Below are 18104 nucleotides of genomic sequence, written 5' to 3' on the forward strand. Positions count from 1 at the left end.
AATTTGTCATTAACTATAGCTATAAAAATGGTAACAGATGATGCCAAGTGTCCAATCTGCAAACAAAATTATGTATGGCTGCTTTGGACAGATAGAGAGCACAGTAACCACGGCTCCTTTTCGGGACTGGCAAAACTTAAAAAACAAAGTCAAAAAAAGCTTTTAAAGCTTCCAGAGCAGCCAGTGGTCATAATAAAATGCTGCAGCATGTACCAGGACTTACTCCTTTTAGCATGTAGCTTGGTGCACTTGGTGTGTGCAGCACTGTAGATATTTGCTATTGAGAAAGGAAAACCTGTGCTAAAGCCAGAGGTAGTTTTGCTTTTTTAATTATAAATATGTTAATCCACTTGTGACAAGTATTAATTTTAAGGAATGTAACTGAACACTAATGTAAACTTCAAACTCATTGAATCTCTTCTCCTGATTCATAATTTTTATTACTGTTATGAAAACTTTGCTCCTGCGCAAAATGGTAACTTTTTTGATTTAAAAAGGAAGTTTTAAAGTAAGTATATGGATTCTTGCAAAGTGCTGAGTAAGACACCAGGACTTATTTTCTACACCTTAATGAGGGGCAGTGTTGAGGATGCTTTTAGAGGCCAGTCAAATGTCAAGTGGGAATTGCTTTTTGACTGCTTTGGAGGAGTCCCAACTGTATTTTAAATTAAATTACTCACAAACCCTAACTCACTCCTAGCTCTTTCCAGGCCTTTTTGAGTTGCAGTTTCTTGCTTTCTGAACCCTGATATAATCTTTTAACTCCAGTAAAGTTCAGCAGTGCCTCATGAGCCACCTCAAATGAAGCCAAACTGAACAGAATGTCTTACTGACCTTTTACACAACAACAGTGGTGCTTCCCTGATAGGGAAGAAGCTACACAAGGGTCAAGCCAGGTGAAAAACTGAGAGATGTATACTTGTAATAATGAGTAACTACTAATGTCTTTGTTGTTGCACAGATTTAGCAAATTCTTGCAGTATTCTGATTTCAGTTCTATTTAAGACTTCTGCTGTAACTTGTATATATTATAACTAGTGTAAATTTTGATGCCTTAATCTGCAGTTCAGTGATAAAATCAAATCATTGATCAACTTTCCTGATGACTATCCTTTAAAAATTCTTTTTAGATCAATAGCTTTGTTATTTTCTTTGGACAAGCCAAATAATCACCTGTGTTGCTATTTTAAAGGTCCATAAAAGGGTAACTTTTTGGAAGTGGAGAACAATTTAAACTCCTGCTGGATTCTTAATACAAAAGGCCATGGCTTCCTTTGGTCGCTGATGGAACTAATTTGTGTTATAAAGATACCCATCTCCTCAGGACAGGACTCTGCAGTAAAACAGAGAAGATGATCTAAGTACCTGCATTATCATTTGAATAAATGAGAGAAGCATTTAAAAATCAGGCTAAACCCTAGAAATCCTACCCAATCATGCTCACGTTAAAGCCACAGGTGACAAAGATGTTAAGTTGATAAATTTAGGTGGCCTTTATGAAATTAATTGTTGGCCTTTGTCCACTTCCCATCTGACAAGTGTTCAGCTGCAGCATCGTGACTCTTGTAGCTTTGTTGGCAGTCTCAGCAGAAAGGCCAAGGGTTGGATGGGTCATGGAGACTGAACTATCCTCTCACCTCTAGAGGTGGTCCCTCCAGGACAGAGATGAGGCACATGGGTGGGGGCAGCGTGGGGGAACTTGCACGGCTGCCGCCCATGCTGTATCTGCTCTGTGGGTAAATAGAGGGCTTCAGCCTCCAGTGGTGTCAATCCAGCACCTTTCACCAGCGCTAAATTAAAAAGAATATAAATAAATACCAAAAAAAGGAGAAAAAAAAAAAAAAAGGATAGAGGTGCATTGGCAGAGCTGCACATGTCATGTCTGTGAAGTACCTTGCTCCAGCCAGTGATACTGGTCTCATTTTCACAAGCATCAAATTCACCCAGTTAAAAAACAAAACAAAAGGAAAAACCACCAAGGTGAAGAACACAGCTGCATTAGCACAGTGGAATTTAAGTGTAAGGGCTTTTTCTCATTAGGAACAGCTCCATTCCCAACAGCAGTGTTGTAATAACCAGAACAGTGACTGGCACACTGGGAAACACAGATTGCATCTGGGACCTTACTAGAAGTGAAATCCCATGAGTGGGTAATGTCTGAATGCTGTGCTCACCTAATTTAAAAGTGAACAGTACAGCAGAGAAGAAATGTTGTATCACAGGGTATAGAAATATTTTTCAAACTCATTATTTCTCTTACTGTTTCCCATTTGAAATCTGTCTGGGTCCCATCCCTGGGAGGTGCTGTTGGCTCACCCAGCAGCCCAGACCCTTTGGAGCATTCATCACGTTGGTTTCTAAGCAACAGTGAATAATACCGTAAAGAGGGAAGCTGGTGATGCTGTGCAGTCACCAGGCTCAGAAAGACTGTCACAGCCTGTCACAGCCTGTCACTGTGAGCCTGTCACTGGACTTCTAAAGTGGAAAACAGCGTGAAACGGTACAAGCACCAAACCTTTCAGATCCCCCAGAAGACTCCCATGCCAGCTGAGGCACATCCACTTAGGGACATCTTCCTGACATGATAACCCTCTCCTCAGTTCCATCTTCCCTTGCCTGTTATGCCAGTTTCACCTGATTACTGTTTGTCATTATTTTCCTTCCAGCCCATGGTAATTAGTGCAGCTATTTGCCTTTATTTGAAGATGTTCACGTCTCACCTTCCTGCTCCATCTGATCCCTCAATTAAATCACTTTGCTGCAGCTGTGTCATAACAACAGTCAGTCAATTAGGATTTTACTGGCAGATTGAGCAGAAAAGCCCCAAGACGGCTTGAGGAAAGGGCTCTTCTCCATATTCCCTGTCCATCAGGAGACACAGAATTCCCCTATATGGAAAAAGGGGTAAGATTTAAATATCAGCCTCTATCTCTGACTATATCCTGGACACCTTCTTCAGATGCCTGTGAAAAGAGGTGTAGAACCTGCAACTGAGAATCCAAAATGAGAGGAAAAAACCTAAAACCTTGAAGAGAAGTTGTGAAAGTCAGGAGATCACATGGAGTGGTTTTGCTTCAGCTGGGGAAGAAAATGATTAGCAATACCAAGATCAGCTACTGTAACACAAACGCAATATGAGTACCCCCAGAGTCTGCTTTTATATTTTTCCTTTCTTCAAGAATTTCCCCAGCAGGGGAGACCTTCTTTATCTCCAGTATTTAAAACTTGTATCTTTCAGTATTCATCCTGTACATCTACTTTTGTATACATATGTTTCTGCTAAACTGCCTCAAGTCCTTTTTTGTCATAATTTCTTTAAACTTGTAAAATGATTTCTTTGCCTTTGTCTTCATGATCTCTCTTTTAAGTACTATACCGAGGACTATTCTTGTTTTCCTCTAGACTGCCTGCCACAATTTTGTGGCAGAACAATGGAAATCATTATGAAATTCAACTGCCTGAAACCAGCACGTATTAGAGATACATTCCAAATACTGATGAAAAAATGCTTAAATGGAGAATTAAACCATTTGTAAAGAAGAAGTATTGAAGAGGCATTTACATCTCCAAAGGAGAAAGTGTTACATGTCAGTGTAGGTGGTGTTTCACCCATAAGTCAGCAAGGTTGCCAGGTTTAGGGAACACCTGCAGGTGCCCCCCCATCAGGGCCTGTCCATGCTTACCTCTAGCGCTGGAAGGGGCAGAGTTAATCATCTGGGATGGTGCCGAGTGAGTGGAGCTCAGGCTGGAGGTGGAAGGACTAGCCTGGGACGAGGATAAAACAGAGACATTGGTGACTGAGCCTTGGTACCTGGGCTTTGGGTAAAAAAGCTGCAGGAGGCAGAGAAACCATCCAGAGAGACCCAAGCAGATCAGTGCCTTAGGGATTTACCTGTCTTGGATGAGCCAGGGCAGCCTCTGCCCAGCTTCAGTGCAGGCCACTGTTAACCTGCACTCAGGACTGTGGGACTTGTTTCACTTCCCCAAACCAAGAGCAACACTAACTGCATGTGTTCCACGGGGCAGGTAAACAACATGGGACAAAAATCTCACTTTCTGAAAGCAGCAGGGTGACCTTGGACTGCACTATCACAGTCACTGTACAAACACAGGAGATTTCTTCCCAAAGTTAAATCTAGTGAGTTACTGTCATCTTTCTTGAACAATGTTAGATTCTACCTATTCAGTTCTTTGAAAAGAATTTCACAGACGGATGTGGCAGCTGAAGTGTACTGCTCCTAAGCATAACCCTCTGGAACACGCTCCGTGCTGTTCCCAACAACCACTCCTGGCTGTGCTGGAGCTGTACCTGCATGTGGTACATATCCTCAGCAGTCTCCCCCACAGAACTGTCTGTCAGGATAACCAGGTTTCCTGTTTCACTGGAGGTGTGGGACGACAGAGAGGATGAGGAGTGTCGGACTGAACCAAGCAAGTTCAGTGGGCTGGAAAAAAACAGACAGAGCAAGGGTATAATTGAACCTGTTTGTGAAGCCTGATTTTTTTCCAAACTAGTAAGTACCTGCAGTTAACCTGCTGCTTTAGGTCACCTCTAGATGTCAAATGCTTTTGAAAAATCAGGCCAAATAAGCTCAAACAAATACATAAATGTGAGTAAATATGAAAGAAGTGACAAGAAGATTTCAGGTAAAACAGAATAGTGCATAGGATGTCGAGTTTCAGAACCCCAGCCCAGGGTAGCGTCACATCATGACCTTGGGTGCATATTTGTTTTGTTTATAACAGAACACATTGAAACCACTCTCATTTTTAATGCTAAGATGAGTGGGAGCAGCTTAAAAAAAACATTCCAAAGGAATCCAAGCACAAGACACACAGGTCAAAATCCAGTTTTCCTTATGGCATGCATTGGCCCTCAGCATTACAGCTGAAGGCAATTTTGAGGCTGACAGTAAAATAACACAGCCCAGCTGGTGTGATCTCCCTCAGGGAATGAACTTTTCTTTGTCACTCTGAACCGTACACACAAATACATTGTACACTATAAAATTTCCCCAGTTTGTCCTAAAAACTACAAAAGCCTTTACAAAGGGAGGAATTTTGAGGAAAAAAAATGTTATCACCCAGACACTGTTTGTCAACTGCTAAGCCATGGGAGCAGTATAAGCTACTCAGTTTTAATAGCATAAAGAATGTCACCATCCTGGATTCATGGACCACAGCTTTTCATGGCAGGCTTTAAAACCAGCTAAACTATAGCGACCCAATAAGAAAAATAAACACAGAAGAGCAATTAGCATTTTCAAATTAGCAGTGTTGGCTGGATACCAAAAACACTCTTTTGTCCTTATAATCAAAATTTTTATCCTCTGCCATTATCTCAGATTTAATACATGGGCATTCAATTTGAAAAAGCACCCACAGGGTCATTTTTTGATGTTCTGATCAAAACACCTTGGCAGCCTTTCTTGTATTTAGCTTCTGATTTGGTCAGAATTATAAAAATAACGATGTTAACAATTTTGATCCTTCAAAATGGGTACATATTGAGTTGGGTTCTAAAACAAGCCATACAACTTTCCGTTTATGGTAGATAAGAACCCAGTTATTTGCGGTTGGAGTAACAGAAGTAGGAGAGGTTGGGACCTCCAAAGTCAGATTGAGTGTGGAGAACTGAGTGGCAGGTTTGTGTTTCTGCCTCTACAGTAAGTAAAGTGATGGAGTCACACCTGGAGGTGTTCAGTTATTTGCTGCGAGTTGGATTTCTCAACTTTCTTATTCCAGTTCTCAAACTTCAATAATTAGCACTGAATGAAGACAAAAGGCATTTCTACCTAAACTCATGCTGCCCTCCTGCAGTACTGTTAAGCTCTCCCTTAGATCCTTGAACCTTGGTGGAACATTGTGCAGAGACCCTGGATCTTTGGGAAGAAGAGGGGGTACCTGTGTCGATGCACCAGCTTTATGCTCTCTGGGCTCATGGGGCCGTGTGACACCAGCACATTGCTGCGGGGGGTGCTGGAGCCAGAACAGGCTGGGCTCAGCTTATCCAAACCAGGTAACTCCTGCAGAGCAAACACACTTCAGCTAAGTCAGTCATGGAAAACTGCAAGTTTTCTTCATATCATGCTACTTCCAATTACGGCAGTTCTTTTGAAAAGCTCAACATCCAATACCTCCTGTTAATCTTCCGCTGTCTTACGTAATTTTCTGCTATGTGAGACAGCAACTGAAAATTAAGCTTCACAATTGCCCTGTGATACAACAAAGAACGTACAAATACTAACAATTCTTGTTGAAAGGCCAAGTTAACATATTTTATACGACTGCCTTCTTGCACAAAAATCAAGAATTCCTTTGGTAATTTGGCAGTCCAGTAGGTTCAATCAATGCTGTATCAGCCCAGTTCTTTTGTGAACCTTACTGCAATTGACAGATGTTTAATCATATAATTCAAAAATGGGAAGAGTGAGTATTGGCTTACGTGATACAGGCTGGATCGCATCATCTGGAACTGATCTATCAGTTTCTTATGCAGGGGACGCATTTCAGGGTGTACAAATTTCTCATGGACTGCCAGACCCACTCCTAGGACATGTACCTGTGGAAAAAAAAAAATGCAACATCAGAAACCCAAATAAATTGTGTCTAAGAGAGAATAGAAGCCTGTCCTGCAGTTCTGGCAATGTGCAAGGAATATGCCACTGTCCATTACAAGCCTGCTGGTAATTAAGCAAGCCTTGGAGTCCTGGCAAGTTCATACTACTCCAGCAAGTACTTAAGTGTGAGACAAGTACATTTGTGTCATGTTGCATTGCTTTTCTTGTGAGATAACTGTAAAAAATACCAGCTAGATTGTCTCTGCAGAATGAACAGCATTATGCCCTCACACAGATAATGCCCTGTGACAAAGAAACACCTCTTCCTAGTGCCAGGGACAGGGTCTGAGCTGCCAACAGAGACTTCTAAAAGGAGTTTCTGATAATTGAGCTGAACAGCAGCAGTGTGGCACACGCAGTCACTCCTCCTGTTCCTCATTAGTTACTTCTAAAGGTCACTTTTCCAAAGGTCAAACATATAATATTAATGATTGAATGAAATTATATAAGATCTCAGATAAAAGAAAATAGCAATGATAGGAGGCTTAAGATATATGTAATTCCCTTCATGATCCAAAGTCCGTACAAACAATAAGTATTTAATCTTCAAACATCTGAGGATTGAAGGGAGATAAGCATTATTTTACAGATGGGGAATCTGAAATGCAGTTCAGTGATTTGTTGAAGAAAGAGACCTAGTAGCTCTAGTCAGATTTGGGCACATTGTTTAATGGGGTGTATCTTGCCAAACTTTCAGTTAAGAGGGATGTGATTATCTGATTTTATTCCCATCAAAACATCCCGCAGCTTTATCTACCAAGATATTTCATGGAGACACTATGGAAAAATGAAACTGCAGATAATATAAATAGGCATTAAGTTTTCATATGTGGCTCTGCCACTTTAATCTCAAGCCTGACCTGTCCTGCCTCTGATTATCTTTGAAATTTGCTGGGAAGACATAATTCAAAATGCCAAAAATGAATGGCAGGCTTGAAACGCAGCAAGATGTCTGTTGGATAATAAATGGAGAAAACAAAATTAATGTACTTTCAGCTGAGCTTCACCTCACATCCCATAAGGTGAATGACTTGTCATAATCTCCTTGCCTGCCTCCCTCTTTTTTGTTTGAATGTATTTAGGTCTCCTGTACCAAAAATCTTTGCTTCTTAATGAATCAGATGGATCCGATGTTTATATTGACTGCTGATGAATCCAGACAATGTAGCAATGTTCTTCTGCACCTGAAAAATAGTACCTGTTCCTGCATGAGTTCCTTGAGCTGGGTGATCTTCTCTGCGTCTCCGGGGTGCTTTGTTATATAATCCTTGTCAAAAAAGGCCTGCAGGAAAAGGGAAAAAAAAAAAGTGCCTTTTGCTTACTGGAAGGTATTTAATCATAACTTGGAGTCAAGAGATGAGAGGAGAAGGTCCAAAAATCTTAGAAAAACTAAGTATGTTAAGATAAAAGCAGAGAATTTAATTTTACTGTTTTTTAGCACTCTGGGATGCAGAGAAAATGATCTTGGCAGCTGAAATGATTCTGTTGAATCATGACTCTGACCAAGTTTCCCCCTGTGACAGTGATGAGCAATACCTCTAAGCCTTGTATCTTCCAGTTATTTGAATTTTATAGTTTCCTTCACATAACTGCCTAAAGCTAAAGGAATTTAGTGAGTAAATTGGCAACTAATGTAAAGCCTGGAGAGCGTTCTCTCCATGGCTCCGTTGGGAAGACACGTCCCACACCCCTGAACCACTGCTGCCATTTTTCAGTATTTTACCCTAAACCTACCTTTTGCCATGCTCAGTTTAAGTAACAGCTTGCCAGAGATTATGCTAGATAACATATTGTATTTAAGATCATTTTAGTTCTACAGCGAGTCTGAAATTAGCCCATCAGCAAAGATAATGGTTCAATAGCATGAATTAGTGTCTTTTCCTGATTCCAGACCCAATCAGTCAGTTACCACCAGTCCCACAGCCTCTATTGCAAAATGAATTTATAATATAAGCAGTACAAAAAAAGCTGCTTCACCGTTTTACCTGCCAGATGAGGATTTCCAGGTAGGCCAAGTGTCATCTTTGAGAAACCCCACTGTCACCTGCACCTACTTCCATGTGAGATGACAGCTCCACCCCTGGAGCCTCCTTGTGTGTGGCTATGGAAGCGCTGATGCAGAATAACCAAGTAGGGGATGTAACCCCATCTTTAGATAATGTACATGAGAATTTCTTATCTTATTAAGCCATACTGTCATTGAAACAGAAATGCAAATAAAACTGAGGAAGGGTGATACTCAATGGGAAGCAGAGCCCAGCTCACCTCCTGGTACCGTGCAATTCCCCCATTAACAGCCGCATCAATCACTCCGTTCAGACACATGCTGAGAAGATTAATGTTGCCATGCATTTGTTTATGCTGGTACTGGCTTATCAGTGTCCTCAGCTCCTGGTTTTTGTTCTCAACCACTTGAATGGCATTTTCCAAAGGACTTACTTCAACCTCAAAGGCAATAAAATATACTTTAATTCCATGGACACTTCACTGAGATTTATTATCTTCCTTGTAATAAAATGATACTCCAGGATTGTTCAGTGAGCTCCCTTCACTTTTACTGCTTTGTAGAAAATTAGCTACATTAAACTCCACTGTTGGCAGTACTGGGTTTCAGGTCACTCAGTTGCAATAATAGATGTCTTTCTATACACTGAAGACATGGCAGCAATTCAAGTATTCCATCCTTTTGGCACTGTCTCCATTATATTATTACCTCATATAATTCCCCTGATTACATTCAGCAATTATTTAGATGAAGTGGTAGAAAAAGGATGTATTTAATCCTTGGTAAACACCATTTTAAACGGCAAGATTTCAGCCCAACAAGTTTTAAGCTGCATATCCTATGTCCTCAGTACCTCGTCATTTCAACCCCCAATTACAGGAACTATGAATGTTACCAGTTCTCTTCTCTCCACTTCAAACCAACGAGAGATCCCAGGCAGACTGTGAGTCAGGGTCAGAGTGGTACGTTCAATCCACAAGCTCTGCAAGGAGTAATTGAGGCTGTGAGGAACACAGTGAATCACAACCACATCATCTCTATTCTTACTACAGGTACGAAGAGAGTGAAGTTCAGGAAAGAATCCATTAACCTCCTGAGCATTAATTCCGTAGAAGGTCTTTCTGAAAGTCACTTAAACAACAAACCAGGAATTCAGTGTGCTTGAAACACATTGAACACATTGAATTTCTATTAATTTTTAAAACTTGACCACCAATTGTGTCATGGGACCCAAAAAGACATTGTAGACCTATGTGTCAGTACTAAAAACAAAAAAAAAGTCCAGCCAAACAAGAAAACCCTGTCCTTGCTTCCAAATGCATTTCTCCTGGCATTAAAGTAACTCACCTTTAAACTGGACAATGCTTTAATCAGGTCAGGACTCAACAGTATTCAATCAGCCTATGGACTTAACCTGTTAGTTGAGTTACTGTGGTATCTTTGGCTATCAAACCAGGATTACCTGAAAGGCTCTATCAGCATAAAATAACAAGACAGTATTCCCCTTGAAGAGATTAACACTCAAACACTGCTTATTTGCTACTTCTACCTTAAATTCGTTCTCCTTGTCCTTGGGGCCCTTGTGGAAGGGTCTGTCGTAGCGGAACTTCCGGATGTTGTTGACGCGGTAAAAGCTCTTGATGCGATCAGGGACACGGTCCATTTGCAGCACGTCTATATTGTCTGGGATGGGAGTCACTGCATAGATCTGTAAATCTGGTAATTCTGCAGTCAAAGAAAGCTTTACCCATGTGTTAGGAAAGACAGGTAGGAAACAGCAACCCATGGCAGGAGGCTCCACTTACTGACACTGTCCTTATGGTTCAAGTCCCACACAGTATCCTTGCTGTGCTCCCAGAAGCCAGGGAGTGCGGGTTCCATGACTAAGCTCTGCAAAGTCCCTGCAGTCCCCTCAAATGTGATGTGGTTCAGTCCTTAAATGCACTGAGCATTGTACTGGTTGCACCAAATCCCAGTACAGGTGACTAATGAGAAGAATGAGATTCAAAGCCTTGGGTATAAAAGGGTTCAGCAGTTTTAAAGAAAGGGAAACTGCAAAAAAGTAACATACTGATGTAAAAAAAAATAAGCAGAATGGAAAATAGTGCTTTGGAACTAGTATCTGTTCCCAACAAAATATTGGCCAAGAGAAGGTATCAGGAATACTCTTAAGGACACAAACTGTGCGTGATGCCAGTGCTGTTGGTAAAGCATTAAAACATGAATGCGACAGAGCACAGCCCTTTCCCTTCTACATGGAACATGACCTGCATTACTCCCTGACTAAAAAGTGACTGCTCTCTCTAACACCACATCCCACAATGAACCAACCACTGTCTGCTGCAGTGTCTGGTTTTGTCCATATCCAGCTCTACCTCTGTGCTCTGCCCCAGCTCCAGGGAGAGTTTGCCCTTTCACAAAAGGATACACTGGGCATCACACTGCAATATGGAGTCATCGGGGTGGTTTGGGTGCTGCATTGCGATGGCTTGGGGGAACTCGCTCAGCATCCTCTGCTGGAAGGCTTCCAGCCTCTCATAGTCGTGGCCCCGACACACATACTCTTTGTTCTGCAAGAAGGACAAGCATAAATTAGGGTCCTTAAAAATAAGTTAAATTCTATTGACTTTTATCTCACTTTAAATGTTACTTCAAAACCAAAGATAAATGACAGTGGCAATATGCTAATGTGAGAGTAAAATGTGCATTTAACACAGTAGATTTATTTTATTGCTTCCTTTTTCTTCACAATGTATTTCATGAAGAACTGATGAATGAGGAGACTATTCCACTGATCTCTGAACAGCAAAATGCCTCTGATTCAGGCACACCCAACACTCAGTCTTTGTGGTACCTTCTTACCTGCTTTTCAGAAAAGGCACTATTTTTAATTGGACTATACTGAAACATATCAACTAAAACTTAAGTCACCAGCTTGGCTGTTCTATGCTGGGAAAGCTGCCATCAAATGTAATTTACACCAGATGGATAAAAGTCCTGAGCATCTCATAGAGCAGAGGGAGATACATGTTTATCATTTTATCAGTTCTCCTTAGAAGTTGCAACAAACTGTTCACAAAAATCACTGCTTAATCACTGCTGTATTATCACAGCCATACAACCCAGCCCTGATCATGCTGAACAATACATGCTCAGGAACTCCCCTGTCTAGAGTACAGTAATACAGAAAAGCTTTACCAAGAATTCTCAGTGACCACTTAACAAATTCCCCTTCGGCCCTAAAAGCACTTTCCTCTTGATGAAGGAAATTTCATTTCTGCTAATAATGGAAAGCTGCATTTAGATATGACTCTTGAGGCATTAAACCATGTGTGCAGAGTTGTTGGATGCTTTTTGAGCAATTTCTAACTCTGAACAGCATGATACAAGATTTCTAAAGTCCTCAGTGTCATGATGATTGTATTCCAGTGTCTTAACCCTCACAAACCACAATTTTTATCAGTGTTAGTATCTCCTGGTGCAAGATCAATCAAGGCAGGCAAATTCTCTAATTCTGGTAGTTTAAACTCTCATACACACAATAACTAGAACAACAGGGAGGTTTTTCACCCCTATAAAACAATTAAAAAATCTAACAAACAAGAACAGCCCTTTATTTCTTGCATTTAGAAGCTGCAGTGTATTCAAGAATGTGCTTTTAATTGCTCTAGAAAAGGGATGTGGCCAAGCAGTTCTCGATCTTGTAGCAAAATCAAAGGGAAAGTAGCAAAACCAGATCATAAAACATAGCTAAGGAGTTCAGTTATCTTTGGCTTTGCATTTCAACTTTCTGGAAAGGATCTCATGTTCTTGCTGTGGCATGTGTCACTTTGTATGCATCAGTCACAGCAACCAGTGGACTGGGAGAAGAATCACATGATGAATCTTGACAGTTCAGTCTGTAATGCTCAAACTTTGCAGCTACTATTAAATTTGGAGTGAGCCCATGTTTGAAGGTGAATCTCTTCATGACACTGACTGCTTTCTCTGTTTTAGCTTTTGATTGCAGCAATCTAGAAAACTGTAAGCCTATAAATAAAGTTATTGTGATTTTAAAAATAATGCCCTGAAAACACCTCAAAGCTAAATTTAATAAGTCTTTCCAGACAGATGCCAACACAAGATCTCAAAATATGCCTTGTCACGCCTTACTTGAACTTCTGGTAGATGGAAGATATGGACAGTTTTAATTTAAATTTATTTATGTAGGAAGGCTAGAAATAGATGCAGAATTCACAGAAACATGAACAATGACTTTTCTAGACAAAGGGTCTTTAAAAATCAAAGATGTAGAAAGAAGTGGTTATTTTCTGTCTTAAGCTATACAGCAATAGAAAAATACATGAGAAAAGGGCTTGGAGTTACTTGATCACTTTAAATCACTCCCGTATCCATTTGAAGATTTTAAATCCACGTAAATCTTTTTCTTCTTTAGAATAGCTGCTTCCAATCTCTTTACAGTGTGATCCATGCTGATGTGACTGCTAATGGGCTTAGTCCGTGCTCCACAATGTGTGTGCTGTATGGATCATTAGGCAGAGAAAGGAGGAGGATGACTTTTAATGAGATTGCTACATTAGTAATCTGCTATCAGAAGTACTGCTACCAAATATAATTGCAGAATTAACAAGGATTATAATTATGTACACTCGTGTTCGCTGGTAATGTCTCCAGCCAAGGATCCATGTTGTTACAGCACTTTGCAAAGACTCAGGGCTGAGCATGGGAAGCTCAAGCAGTGTTGAACACATTGGCCATGGAGGATCCCAGGTAAAGTGAGGATCCACAAGACAAAAACATGTCACTGACAGTAGTTCAGATGTTAGGAACGCTCATGTGCCATGATGACTTTGTTGTCACTCACTTGCTGAAACATTTGTTGTTAGATATAAAAAAAGGAACTGTCAGTTTTCTCTGAAGATCTTCATGAAAGGGCAGCTCCTGGCTCACACTGTAGCACCTGTCCTTTCCTTGGATTCCTCTGCAGGGGTGTTCTACACACCCCTTCAGACTGCTGCATTCTAAATTCTATGAGGAGCAGCTGAGGGAGGAGGGGCTCAGACTGGAGAAAAGGAGGCTCAGGGGGACCTTCTGACCCTCTACAACACCCTGACAGGAAGTGGTAGCCAGGTGGGGACTGGGCTCTGCTCCCAGGGAACAAGGGACAGGAGGAGAGGAAACAGCCTCAAGCTGCACCAGGGGACGTTCAGGTTGGACATCAAAAGAATTTCTTCATGGAAGAGGCTGTCAGGCATTGGAAGGGGCTGCCCAGGGGAGCGATGTAGTCAGGTGTTCAAGATGTAGCACTTGGTGCCATGGTCTGGTTGACAAGGTGGTGATTGGTGAAAGGTTGGACTCTATGATCTTGGAGGTCTTCTCCAGCCTAAATGATTTTGTGATTCTCTGATTCTGGCACTATTCACCTCCAAATAACATGAAGCCACCACTCTTTATCCACTGGTATTTCTTCTCCTTGGCTAATTTCAACTTACCTTTATTACCCCTGCCTGTGTTTCCATTAAAAGCCTGTAATTAAACCCCAATGTTGAAATCCTTGTTAAAAAAAACAACAAACAACTTCATAATCAGAGGGAAGCTTTCAAAATGGTGTGGCTTTGTGTGGCTTCATCCTGTGTACCTCGATTGGTGCCACCTCTTGTCAAACCATTCCTTCAAAGAGAACACAAACCGTGCACCTCCAGTCCTTGAAAGCTTCCAGTTACCTTGTCCTGTCACATTCGATGGCATCTGCCATCAATTTGCAGGCAGCTCTTGGAGCAGTTGTCAGATTATATTCCTTCCCTGCTCTAAACTAGCAACAAGACATTGTATAAACAAATACCCATTTAAAGTCTGATTCCTCATTAGGAAAAGAAGAAAATTTCACTTTTTAAATTGATTGGTACACCAGCAGACAATGAGCTCCAAGTGAGGACATGGCCAAAGAAGCTGTTTGGCTTTTTGTTGAAGAGAGGAAATTTTCACTTGCACTTAGCATAAGAGTCATCAGGCTGGGATTAGAATTCTGTCAAGTGAGACTTTTTTGAAGTGTGATAATTTGAGATGATGAAAATTAGTTGTAATGACCCAACATTGCTGCAATACAGCATTTTGCTTAATATAGAGGCAATTTGTGCTGCATCTGCAGATCACCAAAAATTCACAGCAGCGTGAGTCAAATTTCTGATCTCTGTTCCCAAGAACATTCCCAGTGGACTGCATCCTTCAGTTCAGCCAGAAAACTGTTTTTATTTGTGTAGGCGTAAAAAAATATGCTGAATGCTAGACATCGAATCTCCAAAACAAAAATACAAAGCCTTAACAGCTTCTCTGAGCCTGGTCACTTTGTCACATTCTGTATAAGTTTGGCTTACCCGCAGGAAAAATGGGAATTTTCGACCATAAAAACCAACTCTGAAAAACTCCGGTTCTAAGCGCTGCTGTTCCATGATATTGTCATAATAGGTAGCTTCCATTTTCTGTGGAGGAAAGAGATAGCTGCTATCAGACCCTTAAAGCTGCACTTAAAACATTAACATCTCAAGACTCATTAAAATATCACATTACTCTTTTACCCCCACAATTTTTTATGAAAAGACCAAAATTATGTTAAAGATAAAAATTATTAATTAAACCAGTTGACGTGGTGGAACAGACTAGAATATCACCATACTCATTTTACATTTTGGGAGATGACATATGAATTTTTCCTGGTTTATCTTATTTTAAATTAAACAGGTCTTGCATGTAATTTTCTTTGCATTGCAGAATTAATAGCAAAACTGAGATTAAGATCCATATTGCCTGGCTCACAGTGTCCTATTCTCTCCTACAGATCAAAATCCATACCACTGCCTGGAAAATTACATCTAATTGGGTTTGCCTTAATTGAGTTGAGGGGCATGAAAAAGGATAAAACAAAATTAAATCTTGTACAGCTCTCTGCACCAGAAGATTTAACATGGAAGAAAAAGGAAGTGGAAAAGAGGAAAAGGACTTTTCTCTAGTTCCAATAACTAGTTTTGTGGCTCAGTTGAAAGGCTCACACTTTCACACAATTTCACTGTAGCAAGAAGACAGCTCTTGAAGGAGAAAAACCAGTTTGACACCACTGCTTCCATGCAAAGAACCCTAACTTGCAATATTGCATCCTGGTTTGTGCTCAGTTCCCACACACATTAACTCCTTTTCTAGAAAGGAGAAGGGCCCAAAGTCATTGCAAGAAGCATCAAGGAATGTGGTGGTGATGTGAATGGCAGAGAGTGCACAGCCAAGCTGGTCATGTGCTCTCTTTGGAGCCACTTTGGAGAAAACAGGTTCTTCAGAAGTGCAGTTTATCAGACCTTGTTAGACAGGTGTCTTCAGATAAAAATAAACTGGACTTTTTAAAAAGATAATTTAAACCACTGTGTTTATCCATGCAGTATAAATCTCAAATTTGGATACATGTATGCTACCCCAGGGGACAGGTGGAGATGAACTATTTTCATATTCAGAAAGTTTTTAAATAACAACAGGATCTTCAGCTTTTTCTGATTAACACATGATGCTGCAAATGTGCCCTGATTTCATCATGTTTGGTTGTACCAGAGGACCAGATCCTTGTAAACTGATAAGAATGCCATAAACATTTGCCTTCTTCATTCTTTCTCTCTTGTTCATCTTATCTCACTGAGGCACAAGCTGTCCTTGATTCTTTTAGAATTAAAATGAAATATGTATTAAAAAAGATAGTATTTTATGCAAGAATATATGTAAATATGCAATAGCAAGCCCAGCTCCTGTGTGTGCGTGCTGTCTCCATATACTCACGGGATTTTACTGCTACCAGACTTTGGAATTATTTCAGTGGACCTACAAAGTCATCAATATGAATCAATGGCAAGGAGTCACTGTGACTGCATGGAGCTCTAAAAGGAATGTGGTTGTTTTCTAAATTCAGAATGCACTGACAGGAGAGCAAAGTGCTCTGGGGAATGATATAAGAGACTGCAAGAAGAGAAGGTGCTGCCACTTACCCGGATCCAGCTGAGGCTCTGGTAATCATAGAGACTCTCGTACTGGATGGCCAGTTCTCGGCACAGCGGGATGCCGAACTCCCAGCTCTGCGGGGCCAAAGCAAATCACACTCACAGCAAACACAATGCTACTACTGCCAGTTCAGCTGAGAGGAATATGGAAACTCAGTTCTGGGAATTCATTTGGTATGAAATGGCAGAGATTAGATGTGAAAATGCAATGCGATGAAACCATTTCCATTAAATAGCAGATCAGTTCCTTCTAAAAGATGGGAACAGAAGCATATGTTCCGTGGAAATTACACACACATACTGCTTGTTCTGACAGTTCATTTATGAGACTGCGAACTTATCTGGAGAAAGATAATAAAACTAACAATTTTTCTTCTTGCTAGACACCCCTTCAACCCACCCCCAACAGCTCCTTTGCTTCCTGCACTAGAACTCCTTGGAGTACAGAGTTAGGGCTTGGCTCCCCAGCAAAGCACTCCCCTTCCCAGGCTGTTCCTTCCCACTGAAAGCACAAACTCTCAGGCAGTGGGAACACTGCAACACACAGACAAAACATCCTCAGAACTGACCTGCATTACTGCAGTAAGTCAATATCCATATTCAAAAAGCCACACTCATTTCTTAAGCTCCCAATCCCACACAATAAATCTCTCCTAGCACACCATACTCATCATCCGTGAGATCAGGAAGGAGACACCCACTTTGGGCACACCCACACAGAGAAAGACTCTCCTGTTACCTCAAGGGGCTTTTTAGAGAGCTTGTTTTACACTGAAATCTCCTCTTCCATCACCTTTTACCTGCACAGAGTGGAAGCCTTTTTGGGGAGTGGCTGTTTCTTACCATGCTTATGGTAAAGGATTTAGAACACCAAGGTCTCAGTTGAACCTTTACTGAGGATTAATTTTTATTACGCATTACTGGGCTAATTTGCCAGTTGTTTTACTTGGGACCCTGCTGTAGTGAAAACAAAATTAACGTGTGAGTTAGACTATCACCTTAAGTTTTAAGAATATTAATAGCAATATTGTAAATTACTGGTAAGTCATTAACAGCAATTATGTAAAATACTAGCTCTTAATATGGAAACAGTTTTTCTGGCTACATGTACCTTCACATAAAAAAGTGAATCTCTGGATTGATTTAATGTATGAGGTACTTTACAGTGTTTCCCTTTAGTACTTTACAGTGTTTCCCTTTAGGCCCACATTTGTAGTGTCTGTTCTATCATCCTTACTGCAACTCTTTAGCTTCAGTTAATTACAAAAACTTCAGTAAAAACTTGCTAAATAAAAAATTGTATCAGAATCAATTTGGATATTCTAATAGTATTTGTAGTTTGGGAGAACGGGAGGCCTGAGATTTATTTAGATCAAAACAATAGATACAAAAGAAAGGAACTGAAAGACCAGTTTCTTGACTGCTCTGAGTATTACTGAGGTATTTGTG

At 40.7% G+C, this 18104-nt stretch overlaps 1 protein-coding gene and 1 long non-coding RNA gene across 4 annotated transcripts in view; one reads left to right on the forward strand and one right to left on the reverse strand.

Annotated features, from left to right (window-relative positions):
• The window catches only part of LOC121659952, a 38954-nt gene that overhangs the window by 18660 nt on the left and 2190 nt on the right, over nucleotides 1-18104 (forward strand). The gene's annotated exons all lie outside the window — the stretch shown is intronic.
• DOCK3 (dedicator of cytokinesis 3) overlaps nucleotides 1-18104 on the reverse strand; it is a 188185-nt gene that overhangs the window by 11939 nt on the left and 158142 nt on the right. The window contains 12 exon segments of the mRNA XM_042018678.1: nucleotides 1638-1790; nucleotides 3684-3765; nucleotides 4310-4445; nucleotides 5905-6026; nucleotides 6446-6562; nucleotides 7819-7902; nucleotides 8886-9065; nucleotides 9521-9607; nucleotides 10175-10341; nucleotides 11054-11195; nucleotides 15000-15104; nucleotides 16644-16730. Coding sequence (XP_041874612.1) covers nucleotides 1638-1790; nucleotides 3684-3765; nucleotides 4310-4445; nucleotides 5905-6026; nucleotides 6446-6562; nucleotides 7819-7902; nucleotides 8886-9065; nucleotides 9521-9607; nucleotides 10175-10341; nucleotides 11054-11195; nucleotides 15000-15104; nucleotides 16644-16730 — 1462 coding nt within the window.

This window comes from Corvus kubaryi, unplaced genomic scaffold (assembly GCF_017639235.1).
Source record: "Corvus kubaryi isolate FWS band 111438036 unplaced genomic scaffold, C.kubaryi_AGA036_p1.0 124, whole genome shotgun sequence".
Classification (NCBI taxonomy): Eukaryota; Metazoa; Chordata; class Aves; order Passeriformes; family Corvidae; genus Corvus; species Corvus kubaryi.